The 15038-nt window shown below is 39.1% G+C and overlaps 1 protein-coding gene across 5 annotated transcripts in view; it reads right to left on the bottom strand.

Moving 5' to 3' along the window:
- Positions 1-15038, bottom strand: part of CCPG1 (cell cycle progression 1) — a 51754-nt gene that overhangs the window by 7688 nt on the left and 29028 nt on the right. For all 5 annotated transcript variants that reach the window (XM_033190038.1, XM_033190040.1, XM_033190041.1 and 2 more), the window contains exons 5-7: positions 14583-14784; positions 9481-9732; positions 2455-2576 (exon numbers count right to left, since the gene is read on the bottom strand). In XM_033190038.1, coding sequence (XP_033045929.1) covers positions 2455-2576; positions 9481-9732; positions 14583-14784 — 576 coding nt within the window. The remainder of the gene's footprint in view (positions 1-2454; positions 2577-9480; positions 9733-14582; positions 14785-15038) is intronic.

Raw genomic sequence — 15038 nt, 5'->3', positions numbered from 1 at the left:
AGACTCTGCCTCTTAAAACAAACAAACAAACAAAAAAACAGGCTAAGTGCAGTGGCTCACGCCTGTAATCCCAGCACTTTGGGAGGCTGAGGCAGGCAGATTACCTGAGGTCAGGAGTTCAAAACCAGCCTGGCCAACATGAGGAAACCTCATCTCTACTGAAATGCAAAAAATGAGCATAGTGGAGGGAGCCTGTAATCCCAGCTACTTGGGAGACTGAGGCAGGAGAGTCACTTGAACCCAGAAGGCAGAAGTTCCAGTGAGCTGAGATCACCCCACTGCACTCAGCCTGGGCCACACAGCAAGGCTCCATCTCAAAAAAACAAAGAGCGGGGCGCGGTGGCTCAAGCCTGTAATCCCAGCACTTTGGGAGGCCGAGACGGGTGGATCGCGAGGTCAGGAGATCGAGACCATCCTGGCTAACACGGCGAAACCCCGTCTCTACTAAAAAATACAAAAAACTAGCCGGGCAAGTTGGCGGGCGCCTGTAGTCCCAGCTACTCGGGAGGCTGAGGCAGGAGAATGGCGTAAACCCGGGAGGCGGAGCTTGCAGTGAGCTGAGATCCGGCCACTGCACTCCAGCCTGGGCGACAGAGCGAGACTCCGCCTCAAAAACAAACAAACAAACAAACAAACAAATCCAAACCCAAACCAAACTACAAATTCTCTCTAGAGATTTATGTGTGGTAAGTTTTCCAAAAGCCAATGTTATCCTATGGAACCAGAAAACATTGTGGTGAAGAAAATGGCATCTTCTAATACAGATGGGAAAAACTGAACTATTTATAATTAACTTCATAAGTACCTCCCTGTGTCTACAGCCATACCACCCTGAATGCGCCCAATCTCCTCTGATGGCAGAAGCTAGGCAGGGTCTGGCCTGGTTAGTACTTGGATGGGAGAAGTAACTCCCTGAAAGATACAATTTAGTTACAAAGTAGTATTTTTGCCTTTTCAAGAAATACAACCTGTAAGGGAAGCATACATAATTAAGTGTGAGAATTGGGGGTGGAAAAATGGAGGAAAAAAACAATAGCTTACTTTTCTTTCTTTCCCTTTTTTTTTTTTTTTTTTTGAGACACGGTCTTCTTCTGTGGCCCAGGCTAGAGTGCAACAGCATGATCTCAGCTCACTGTAAACTGCCTCCCAGGTTCAAACAATTCTTGTGCCTAACTGAGCCTCCAAAAATCTGAGATTACAGGTATGTGCCACCACAACCGGCTAATTTTTGTATTTTGGTAGAGACAAGGTTTCACCATGTTGGCCAGGATGGTCTTGAACTCTTGGGCTCAAACAATCCACCCACCTCGGCCTCCCAAAGTCACCAACTTTGGGAATTTGGGAGGTTGTCACCACACCCAGACACAGCTTACTTTTCTACCCTGAGTTTCTCTCTACATCCTTCCTAGGGAAAACTAGATAAAGACCAGCCATTTTGCTGATCCTCATAAACCTCCAGGGGTATTGGGGAATAACAGAACAGACAGTACAGTCTTGTGAGACAAGATCTAGATGAGTTATAGACAGAAAAACATAACATGCTCTCCCTTCCATCAGAATAAAAAAAAAACAATGAAAAGGAATGGCTATGTCCCCGATCAAGAGAAGATCTTAGAGAGGCTATAAAACCACAACTCTCCTCTTTCCCTCCTGCCAACTGAAAATGTCTGCTTCACTCTGTGAAAATAATGCTAATAAAAATATCTATATACACACATAAAATGTCACTTTTAAAAGATGTTAACTATAGAATAGCAGCTAGGGATAAGAGTTCTTAAGTCAAATCCTTGGAATCAAATTAGCTCTCCAAAACAAAACAAAACAAAACAAAACAAAACAAAACAAAAAAAGGCCGTGGCCGGGCACAATGGCTCACACCTGTAATCCCAACACTTTAGGAGGCTGAGGTGGGTAGACTGAGGTCAGGAGTTCGAGACCAGCCTGGCTAACATAGCGAAACCCCGTCTCTACTCAAAATACAAAAAAACTAGCTGGGCGTAGTGGCGCACACCTGTAATCCCAGCTACTTGGGAGGCCAAGGCACAAGAATTGCTTGAACCCAGGAGGTGGAAGTTGCAGTGACCTGAGGCTGCACCACTGCACTCTAGCCTGGGCAACAGAGCAAGATTCCATCTCAAATAAATAAACAAACAAACAAACAAAAACAAATTAGCTCTTCCAGTTGCTACCTTGGGAAAGTCCCTTAACCTTTCTAAACCTCTTTCCCACCTATAAAAGTTAATAATTGCTTAATTCCCATGTTTTGAGAATAAGAGAAATACTCTATATGGTGCACTCATGACTGACTAGGCCACAGTAAGTACCCGTATTCAATTCAACAATGATCTGCATTATTACTGATTTACTAGTGTGCACTGCTAAGCACGATAAGCTCTAACTAATAAGCACAATAATCACTAACAATTATTTTAAATATTTGTTAGTGGTACATACCTTATAATCTATGAAAGACTCTTGTTCCTGTTGACACTGGGAAAGATAATCCTTCATATCATTCAATTCATCTTCATGTATCTTTCTGACTAACTGTTGACGCTTCTGAATCTGAACTGTGCCTAAAATAAATATTTTTATTAAGGGTATGTAACATAAATATTATCATTCAATTTTTTATTTATTTTTAAACACTGGTAATCTGCATATAAGCTATGTAATCTTTTTTGTTTTTTTTTGAGACAGAGTCTCGCTCCGTCGCCCAGGCTGGTATGGTCTCAGCTCACTGCAACCTCTGCCTCCCCGGATTCAAGCAATTCTCATGCCTCAGCTTCTCGAGTAGCTGGGACTATAGGCAAGCGCCACCATGCCCCGCTAATTTTTTGTAGAGACAGGGTTTTGCCATGTTGGCCAGGCTGGTCTCAAACTCCTGGCCTCAAGTGATCCACCCACCTTGGCTTCTCAAAGTGCTGGGATTACATGTGTGAGCCATTGTGCCTGGCCATAACCTATGATGATCTTAACAATCATTTTATTCAGAGTATCAGCATTTCTGATTACATAAAGAATAAGTAACTGAGGCTGGGCACAGTGGCTCACGCCTGTAATCCCAGCACTTTGGGAGCCAAGGCAGGTGGACCATTTGAGGTCAGGAGTTCAAGACACGCCTGGTCAACATGGTGAAACCCCGTCTCTACTAAAAATAAAAAAAATTTTTTAAAAGATAAGTAAGTGAAAGCCCATGATCATTCATCAGATGATGGTGAACATTTACGTAATATAAGTAAGGCCAAGTAGGCCGGTTTTTAAAAACATTTATTTACATATACCCAGGAACATTTAAGCAGTTCACTATACTTTGTATTAAAAAACACAGGCCCGCCCGTATGGCTCTAACCAAGAAAACAATTTATGTAATGTTCTTATCTTACTATATTGAAGGCACTCAGCTTTGTTGTTTTGGGGGTTATCTTTAAGTACAAAAAGTATTTCAGCCTCCTTTATACAGAGAAATGAACAAACCCTGGTGTTTTTTCACAGGTCATAAAATCAATAAGGAAAAATGAAAACCTCTTTTTTTTTTTTTTTTTTTAATATTTTGCCTAAAGGATACAACAAAGCCCAAAAAGTACAGCACAGAAAATAATTGGCTAATGGTGACTGTGCACCATTCTCAAAGCCAAATTTGTTAAGAATTCTGCAATGGTTAAATCTGTACTGGAGTAGCACTGTCCTTCTACCAACGGTGATAAAAGAATCGGACAGGCGTGGTAGCTCACGCCTGTAATCCCAGCACTTTGGGAGGCCAAAGCAGATGGATCACCTGAGGTCAGGAGTTCAAGACCAGCCTGACCAACATGGAGAAACCCTGTCTCTACTAAAAATACAAAATTAGTGAGGGCGTGGTGGCGCATGCCTGTAATCCCAGCCACTCGGGAGGCTGAGGCAGGAGAATCGCTTGAACCCGGGAGGCAGAGGTTGTGGTGAGCCAAGATCGTGCCACTGCACTCCAGCCTGGGCAACAAGAGCGAAACTCTGTCTCAAAAAAAAGAATCTTAAGCCAACTAGGATTCTTCTTATTTTCACCCTAAAAATCAAAATGTTTCTTTACTCAGGCATGCTGTTCACATGCTTCATGTATGAGGGGGGAAAAACCACGAAATCAAAAATAAGGCAAAATGTGGTTAGCTACCTTAACATTACATCTACTGAGTATAGATACTATAGAATTTTACAAAGAAAGGATGCAATGATCGCTATTTCTTCCCTTACTGCTATAACAATTATTTTAAATGTCTTCAATACATCTTGAAAAACACTAAAAACAACTTTTGCCAATTTACAGATAACTGTTACATATTCTAGCTATGATATTCTGTGTTAGAATTCATTTCCTCTCTTTAGATTTCCCAATTTATAGAAGCATGGCAAGCTTGTTTCAAAACTACTCAGAAGAATCCCAGATTTTTTCAAATGTTGAAGGAAATTTATCTATGGTTCCCAGAGTAACAGAAATCTTCTGCAATTTCTATATCAAACTGCTAAGAAGATTAATTCCTTTGCCCACTGGAAAATAATCTAAAACTGTGTTGAGGTCTGAATTCAAGATAGTATAATATAGCATATGCTTGATTACTGTCTTAATGTGGCCTTTTACAGTATTACTGACTAATCACTTGGGGGTTTTTCCTGCACCTTCGGCTGCCTAAAGTGTTATCCTCAAGATACAATCTTTGGCCTAGTCACATCTACAAATGCTGACTATTGTACCATGTTGCACCACTGTCAGATTTTGCTATCACTCCTATTAAGAATTCCAATCTACAGATCTAGTCCTAACTTCTCATCAGAGCTTCTAGCCAACACATGCAGCTGCGTAGGGGCCTCTTTGTAGGGTGGGGGGGGAAAAAAAATCAAACCTCAACACCTGCCCCAAACCAAATTTGTCTAGAACAAATTTGGGTAAAACCAAACCAAACTGTGCTTACCATCTATTTATCATCTGGCAAAACTTCCCCAGTAACCCCAACTCCAAAAGTGAAGCAGCTAGCACATTTTCTACAATTTAATAAACTGCCATTATTTTCCATTATTCCTTCAATGTCCCTTATTCCATTCCCACTGTTATTCCAATTGTCAAGGTCCTCCTCACCAAATATCCGGATTACAGAACACCTAATTGACTATTCTACATTTTCCCATACCACTTTTTCCGCACCAGCAAAACGTTCCGGCACTCTTTTTCTCTAACCTGATAGCAGGTTACTCAATAAATCAAACTTTCCTATCAATTCCAAGATGTTTTACAATATACAGTTGACCCTTGAGCAATGTGAGTCTGAACTACATGGCAGGATGCAAAATCCAATGGCAGGATGCAAACTCCAGGTATATGGAGAGGTGACTTTTCATGTATGTGAGGTCCACCGTCAAGGGACTTTAGTATGTATGGATTTTGGTATGGGTGCCTCCTGGAACCCATCCCTCATGGACATCAAGGGATGACTATAACAGCACCCCACCTACTCCATTATTTCTAAATACCTACTCTGCTATAGTCCGGGCAATCTTTTCACTGCTCCCAAACCCAAGATTACTTCTTCCTCAGGTTATCAGATTCTCTATTGCTGGAATGTTCTAGCTTCCTTGAGTCTATCATAAACTCACTATGATTAGACACAACTTAAATCTTACCACCTCTATTTCTTCACCAATCCCTGATATGCAGTAGGAGCTCAATGAATATTTGCTGAATGAATAAATTTAATGTTAAATGAAAAAACAAAAAACAAAAAAATAAGGTGACTCCAAGAATAGCCCCAAATGCAGAAGTTTGTCTGTTACATACACTCACACTCAACACCTTGGCCATGCCTCGTAGACCTACAGTCTTGCCCAGGTTTCTTTTCTTTGGGTTTATTTTCCTTGGCCATGTCTATTATGTTGAAGGACATTCAGAGTCCATTCAAGGGCACATCACTTTTGACTACAGCACAGAAGAATCTTGGAGTACAAATCTCCTATTTAAAAAAAATTTTTTTTAAACTCTTCTCCTGTTCAAATCATTTCTCCTTGAGGAGCAATTGTATTACCAGCCAATAAACATCGGTTGAAATAAATGAACTGATTTAAAAAAAAAAAAAAAAAATCTTACCACCTCTGGGATAATTCATTAAGTGTATCCTTTGAGCTGTAATTCATTCTGTGCTCTATAACTTAGCATCTAGATATCTTGTTATATAATAGTCTGCTGAAGACCAAGTAGTCTATCAATACTTAAAGCAACTCAAGAAGAAAACCAAATCAATTGAACTCCATTGATGATTTAGAATGTTGATAGTCACAAGTAAATACAAGAAGAAGAAAGACTGCTTCATTCATGAAACTTTTTAATAAAACTTCTGAAAGCATTTTCAGATGAAGTACACTGGAGTATACTGCTTCACTATCCTCAGTCATGCTAGCTTTCTCTTCCCTGCAGTGTAAATCTGCCAATTCAAATTTGTATGGCACCAAGGCTGACAAATGCAGAATGATTCAATTAGTAGTATGGTATTGTTAAATTATTATAAAGCGGGCCAGGCACAGTGGCTCATGCCTATAATCCCAGCACTTTGGGAGGCCGAGGCAGGCGGATCACTTAAGGTCAGGAGTTCAAGATCAACCTGGCCAACAGGGCAAAACCTCATCTCTACTAAAAATACAAAAATTAACCAGGCGTGCTGATGGGCACCTATAATCACAGCTCTCGGGAGGTTGAGACAGGAGTAGTCGCTTGAACCTGGGAGACGGAGGTTGCAGTAAGCCAAGATTGCATCACTGCACTCCAGCCTGGGCAACAGAGCAAGACTCTGTCTCAAAAAAAAATAAAATAAAATTATAAAGTGAATGAATGACTATGGGATGCAATGACCGACTTCACGGTGAATGGGAAGTTCAAAACGGCTCTGAAATCAACTCCAAAGAATGTTGAGATCAGTGCTAAAATTTTAAAAAGTGATGTCTTGCCAGGTGCGGTGGCTCACACCTATAATCCCAGCCCTTTGGGAGGCCGAGGTGGGCAGATCACCTGAGGCCGGGAGGTCAAGACCAGCCTGACAAACATGGAGAAACCCCATCTCTACTAAAAGTACAAAATTAGCTGGGCATGGTGGCACATGTCTGTAATCCTAGATACTCAGAAGATCTGAAGCAGGAGAATCACTTGAACCCGGGAGGCAAAGGTTGCAGTGAGCTGAGATCACGCATTGCACTCCAGCCTGGGCAACAAGAGCAAAACTCCGTCTCAAAAAAAAAAAGTGATGTCTTTTAAGTAGTGATTTGGAAAAGTCATTTAGGTTAGGTCTCGTATGTTAATTAAACTAATCTCATTACTATAAGGCCTACTTCATAATACATTATCCAGGCTTTTCATATTCTGAAAAGGCTAATATGAAGTAAAGGACAATGTTTTATTAATTAACTATTAAGGTAAATTTTACTAATAACCAAAATCCTACATAACAGAGAAGGAACTTCTCATTTTGAAAGCACTCCTGTAAAATGATCTTTCTACAAAATATTCAAAGGTCATGTAAATAGTGAAGTTTTAATGCAATTTGGATTAACACTTTAAATCACTATCCAATTTGTTTTGAAGAAAAAAATATTAAGATAAGATCTTCTCCTTTGTTACTCTCATGTTTACCTGTGGAGGGAAAATCATAGTCAAATACATATTGATTAATTTGTTTCAGCTAGTCTATAAAGGTAAATATATATTTCCAATCAAATCTTATTACAACAAATTTCAAGAAAGGATACAAATAATAGTATCTCAGTATTAAATTCAAGCAGGTATCCATCAGAAATCTAAATACATATTTTTTTAAATATAAATACAAGAAACACATCTTGCAAGCTCTGACTTTAAACAGGTATTGTCTTCATTAAGTTTATTCTAACATTACGCTATGTAGAATAATATACCTTTTCCACAAATCCACATAGGATACATGTAATTCTTCTATTTTTGCATAAGAAATACATTTTTCGAAGGAACTAGCAAAATGAAAGTTAGACTGTGGATTATGCAGGCAAAAAAATCTAAAAGTAGTTAATATAAAGCAAGCTAAAATTTGGGAAGTTGACAAGATCTAAGACATTTCCTTTTTAAGTGTCTCTACCCCAAATTCCAATACAGCAAAGAGAGTCAAAGTTCAGGTTTCAAATATTCCAGTCATTGTACAAATACATACCTTAAATAAGAGATTCAGGCCAGGCGTGGTGGCTCATGCCTGTAATCCCAGCACTTTGGGAGGCTGAGGCAGGTGGAGCACCTTAGATCAAGAGTTCAAAACTGGCCAGGCGCGGTGGCTCATGCCTGTAATCCCAGCACTTTGGGAGGCCAAGGCAGGTGCATCACAAGGTCAGGAGATCGAGACCAGCCTGGCCAAGATGGTGAAACCCCCTCTCTACTAAAAACGCAAAACAATTAGCCAAGCATGGTGGCGGGCACCTGTAATCCCAGCTACTCAGGAGGTTGAGGCAGGAGAATTGCTTGAACCCAGAGGTGGAGGTTGCAGTGAGCCGAGGTCGCACCACTGGACTCCAGCCTGGGCGACAGAGTGAGATTCCCGTCTCAAAAAAACAAAACAAAAAAAATTTGAGACCAGCCTGGCCAACATGGCAAAACCCCATCTCTACTACAAATACAAAACAATTAGCCAGGCATGGTGGCAGGTGCCTGTTACCCCAGCTACTCGGGAGGCTGAGGTAGGAGAATTGCTAGAACCCTGGGGGTGGAGTTTGCAGTGAGCCAAGATCGTGCCACTGCACTCCAGCCTGGGTGACAGAGTGGGACTCCGTCTCCAAAAAAAAAAAAGAGAGAGGTTCAATGGGTGAGGCTCCTAAATGAGAAAGTAAGGTAACACCAATGGAATACCTTCCTCTTCTCACCCAAAAGGCATTTAAAGGCTTTGAATTGATAAGATGATCAACATATATAAATAGTATCAATCATAATAAAGAGCAAAGTATAAGAATAAAGATGAAAATCTCTCACTTCATGTGAATCATAGAAACAACAATGAAAGTTACAAAGTAAGATACTTACATGAAACCTCAAAGTAGAAATAATGAACACTTACTATTTCTACATTTCAAATGTAACTACTTCAACTGCAATTTAAATAATCTTCCTAATAAACTCACACTTCAACTTAGTTGAACTATTATTCTAAATGTAAATGATTTCCCTCATGGTGAACATTTCAGATTTTTAATCTTCCATCTTTTAACTTTAAAAGAGTCACAAATATATGTGGTTATTATCTTTACATTTATTAATAACTGCTACCTTATTTAAATAAAAAGCTTTGTGAGATAGGCAGCACCCACTTCCCGAATGAGAAAACTGAGGCTCAAACAGGCTTCAAGTTTTCAAGGCCATATATTTAATAATGGCACCGAAAACACACCCCAGGATTCCTCACTCTTAAGTGCCTCTACACTATCCCATCAGGTTACACATTTTTGAATACTTACCATAGAAATGTCCAAATCCCATGCTGATTGCAATCACCAAAGCAAGTATAACACACTTATTGAGACCACTACTGAACTGACGTTTACTCAACTCCTTAGAAGGTTCAGTTTCTTGTTCAGCAACTAGCCGGTCTTCAGATTCTGAAGTAGAAACAGTCTTCTTCCTAGCACGGCGTCGTCTAAAGGCAGGACTGGGCTGGTTACTGGTTTCATCACTACTTGATTCATCGTCACTAGGCTGAGATGAAAATACTATTAAGAAAAAAGTTGACATTTAGCTCTTCAAAATCTTGGAAATGCTTCCCAGTAAAAATTATTTAAAATAATCAATGCCATCCCTTACATGCCTTTTTACATGAGATAGCCAAAAACAAAAACCAAACAACATAAACAAAAACACAGGTTTTCAACTCATTTACATAAAGCCAAAACATAAAGCATTTCAAATGTGATACACAAGAATCTGTTAATCATATTCATTTGTGCGTTGAGAGCCTATCTCTGTTTTTTTTAACCCTCCTTGCCTTACAGTTTACACTATTAGAATAATCCTTCATTCTCATAGCCTCAAGTTTCACTGTTGGCCAGGAGCGGTGGCTCATGCCTGTAATCCCAACACTTTGGGAGGCTGAGGTGGGCAGATCACCTGAGGTCAGGAGTTCAAGATCAGTCTGGCCAACATGGCGAAACCCCTTCTCTACTAAAAATACAAAAATTAACCGGGTGTCATAGTGCACCTACGTAGTCCCAGCTACTTGGGAGGCTGAGGCAGGAGAATCACTTGAACCCGGGAGGTGGAGGCTGCAGTGAGCCAAGATCCTGCCACTGTACTCCACACTGGGAGACAGAGCAAACTCTGTCTCAAAAGAAACAAAATTTCATTGCTATTACAGGTATAAACAAGTATTATTTCTGGAAAGAGAAAACAATACTCTCTGGCTCTTCATTCAGTTTCAAAGAGGTAATTTAAGTGCAGCTGTTTAAGGAACACAGGAAAGTACACAAGCATTTCCTGTGACTTATAAAGTAACTACCAAAAGTTTCCTTGGGTGCATCTGGTCTCTAGTTTCATTTCCAACCTGATTAGCCCACGATCAAGGTTCAAAGCACTCTATTTTAACATAGGTTTCCAGAAGTCAGATGAGTCCTTCCCTTCGACTGCCACTCTTACTAGAAGGTTATTAATTTTACCCTCTAGTAAATATGTCAGCATGAGGAAGTGACACAACAGCTATCTCCGATATTAAGGACTATTCTGGTGCTGCTCCTTTATGAAAATAATAGTACAGAAAAACAAACTGGTGGGAAAAATCTGCACAAGAAATCCTAAGTCCAGGAAACAAATTCCCTGGAAAAATCACCTTCAGTTTTTTCCGAACGCATTCATTTCTTAACGCGGTTCCATATAGCAACAAACCGTATGTTGACACAGAAGCTTCGATTACTCAGAAAAATTTCCACAAGCTACTTAGAGGAAAAGCACTAAAAGGAAGGATAAAATATGAACTTGAATACAAAGAGCTCTAAAACAACAAACATTCATGCTCCAGAAAAGCAAAAACAGTTCTTCAGAAGACAGGATATCCATGCCACAGGAAAGCTGGTGATTTAGGTTAGGCAATATTTTTCAGAGATGGATCATGGAGTATTCAGTTCACTTTCACACTTACAACAATAAACACAAAGACAGAAGGCACTACTGAAATGAATGCATATTCCTAATATTTAATGATACAGATGCCACTGAGAGATCTTTTTGGTCATGGCCCTTATGCCCATCATGTATATCTGGTTATTCTTGGTCACTAGTTTTTCAAAGATGCCGTCGCCTCAGGTGTGAGGTTATGTTTCTTGGACAAAGAGAAAGAAAGGAGACTTAAACAAAGCATTACATAATACAAAGGCATTCATGATCATGGTTAGAGTATTTAAGTCAGGTTTTCTGACATAAAATTAAGATAGGTAAATGTAGAAACAAACCATCTGTAAAACTTCTTTAAATAAATGTTCAATTCTACATTAACATTGCCTTCATTACATATTCTAACAAGACAGCCTAACCCATATTAATATATTCATGTCCTTATCTAATGCTTCCAACTTTTTTAACCCATACATATAATAGCTAAAATATTTTGATTTTTAACTTCTTTTAAAAAAGCTTAATTTGGCCCATAGATGCAAGCAATGCAAAGGCATGCAATAAGCTTGGCCAGTGCCTTTACAAGAGATTCTGAACACCTGTTTAGAGTATCACAGATGACAACAGGTATCTTGAAAGCACTCAGTAAATAGTAAATGTGACTATGCACACTCAGCTCTAGAGAAGCTGGTCAGAGTTAGTCACACCACCTTGGAAAGTGAGTTGGCTAGGAACATGGTGTTTCAGCTGATCATCCCATCCCCATATGCACTCAGGAATCTTCCACAGCTTCTCCCACCACCTTTCTTTTGTGAATAAACAGGAAAAAAAGATGCATAAAGCTATATTATAAAGACTAAAAAGAAAAAAAGAATTAAAAATACTTAATTATCACTTAACATTGCTATCGTACTAAATTAAAATGTAATAATCATGCCTTCTTAAAAACATACAGAATACAAACTCTACACTACCAACTTTGCTTTTTGTCAGGAGAGAGAGTTCATATAGAGGAAGCAGGTAGTGTTCTTAACCCAACAAAACCTACACTGCCACAAGAATATAAGTCAGGAGAAAAAAAAACTGAAGTTGAAATCTTTAAGGATGAAGAAAGGGAAAGGAAAAAACACAATTAAGCAATGGCTATAGCACAAAATGAACAAACCAAAAGGGAAAAACAAAAACTCTTTTTTTTTTTTTTGTGACGGAGTCTCCCTCTATTGCCCAGGCTGGAGTGCAATGGCGCAATCTTGGCTCACTGCAACCTCCGCCTCCTGGGTTCAAGAGATTCTCCTGCCTCAGCCTCCAGAGTAGTCGGGATTATAGGCCCGCACTACCACAGGCAGTTAATCCTATAGGCACCTGGCTAATTTTTGTATTTTTGGTAGAGAAGGGTTTTCACCATGTTGGTCAGGCTGGTCTCAAACTCCTTACCTCAGGTGATCTGCCTGCCTCAGCCTCCCAAAGTGCAGGGATTACAGGCATGAGCCAACGTGCACGGCCCCAAAACAAAAACTCTTGGCAACTGGTTTATATGTAGTGTTTTCAGTATAGTCCAAAATTTCATCTTTAAACATTTGGTTTATTGAAACAATATCTTTAGGAGGAATAACAATGGGTAAAAAGATAGTTAATCAAATATTCCTCTTAACTCAGTCTACAAAAATCTCAAGAAGTCAGAATTCAGAAAGAAGATAAAAGAAGAATGAGCTTAGAAGTATGCAACTTCTTGAAAAAAGTTAACAATATATAATTTCTTTCTTTTTTTGAGATGGTGCTGGGATTACAGGCATGAGCCACCATGCCCGGCAACAGTAATTTCTTTTATGTCTATGTCAGTTTCTTATATATCTGACCATTCTGTAATACTCCAGCTTCAATTTGACTTTTCTGGGCCATGAACATTATCGAATTAAACCAGAGGCAGGAAAGGAAGGGAGGAAAAAAAAAACTACCTGAATACAACACAAATTTTGGAGTTTAAAAAAATAATAAAATTTGATGACCAACAAGGATTCTAAAATCAATTACGATACCCCTCCCTAAATAAATATACTATGAATACTATTCTAACAAAGGCTGAATTTTCCTCTGACCACCAAGAATGTCACCTGAATATTCAAATAGCTGGATAAAGTGTTTTCAAGTTCATGTTTATAGGCAAACCATTGATATACTAGCTGAAAATAACTTCTCATTAAATGAGATAGCCAAGAATCTCTATTTTTTTTTTTTATTTTTGAAACAGGGTCCTGCTCTGTCACCCAGGTTGGAGCGCAGTGGCGCAATCTCAGCTCACTGCAGCCTCAACCTCCCAGGATCAAGCAATCCTCACACCTCAGCCTCCCAAGTGGCTGGGAACACAGGCGCACGCCATCATGCCTGGCTTTTTATTATTTGTAGAGATGAGGTCTCGCAATGTTGCCCAGGCTGGTCTCGAACTCTTGGGTTCAGGTAATCCACCTGTCTCGACCTCACAAAGTGCTGGAATTACTGGTGTGAGCCACTATGCCCAGCCAAGAATCTCTACTTGATATTTTATTAGCTAAACTGGAATGACACAAATTATATTGTCTGATTCTGGTTGGCAAATGTAAATATTAAAGAATGGTAAAATCTAAAAAAATTACCTAAAATAGATACTACATGTTTCCTGTTTTTCTGTCAAACTAGGAAATTTTTACAATCACTAGCAGTATTTCAAGTTGTCTCTACCATAACTCACCCTTAGTTATAATTGTGGGTTAATAACTGATATTTCCAGGAACTTTATATTTACATACTTATATCACATTAAAAGATATTATACACACTGCTAAAACTGAGCTGAAGCATAGTGGAAAGAAATCAAGCAACTTACATTTTAATCTCTGAATGAGTCTGTCTGTACAACGGGTACTGATTACACTAAAAATGTGACTTACACTAGTGACATTTTCGTAACAGAATCTAAAACAAAAGCTCTGAAGGTCAGGAGCTTTGGGAGACTAGCTGTATTGACAGCACCTTGAACTCTGTTTGGCATATGGTAGGTACTCAATAAGTGTTTGTTGCATGATTAATAATTGAATATATCTGAAGAGACTTTAAAAGAATTTTTCTTTCACATTTCTATAATACAAAATGCATACTGCTGCAAGAAAAAATAGTAACATCCCCAATCTCCCAATCTAAAAAGCACCAAATGAATTTTGGAGCATTTGTGATTTTAACAAATCTCACTGAAGCAATTTTGCCTTCTATTTAATGGCAAAAGACGGTTCTGTTATAGCAAAAGATTGCTATGCTCCAGAACAGTCTAGGAAAACACTAGGTATTAATAGATTTCACACACAAAATAGTCTTGAGTTTTACCCAAACATATTCAAAACTAGAGACTCAATTATTAGGGGCAGAAAAAAAGCCCTTATATAAAATGTGGTCGTACATGTCTTTATGTCTCTTATCAGTGTATTCTTACCAGTTTCTGGCTGACAGAAAGTATACTGGCTGCTAGAGGAAGAGCCCATGTTAAAGTCTTCTGAACTCTGTGCTTCTTCAACGACGACAACTTCTTCATTTCCAATTTCTTCTAACTTAGGTGGCTCAAGGGTAACAATATCAGAATCATCACTGGCAGTTCCAATATAGATACCATCTTCGGGTATCTTTTCTTCCTCTGCCTGAAGAACCATAATTTTAGAGATGGTAAATCAATAATCATTTAAGGGCCTTATATTTTCTTAGAATACAACAGTGCTAAGTATTATAGTAATCTGAGTTAAAATAAAAGATATGATCCCTACCATTAGTAAATAATTACACAATAGTAGGCTCATCATATAGCTTGAGAACACTATCAGATCCCTTGACAACTCTCAGAATTAGATCAGACCACTGTGTTCTCCTAGTGGGCTGCAGAAGCTGAGAAGCCCAC

This window comes from Trachypithecus francoisi, unplaced genomic scaffold, assembly GCF_009764315.1.
Source record: "Trachypithecus francoisi isolate TF-2019V2 unplaced genomic scaffold, Tfra_2.0 Lachesis_group3, whole genome shotgun sequence".
NCBI lineage: Eukaryota > Metazoa > Chordata > Mammalia > Primates > Cercopithecidae > Trachypithecus > Trachypithecus francoisi.
Note: the sequence above shows the minus strand (reverse complement) of the source record. Positions and strands in the feature narration are given on the sequence as shown.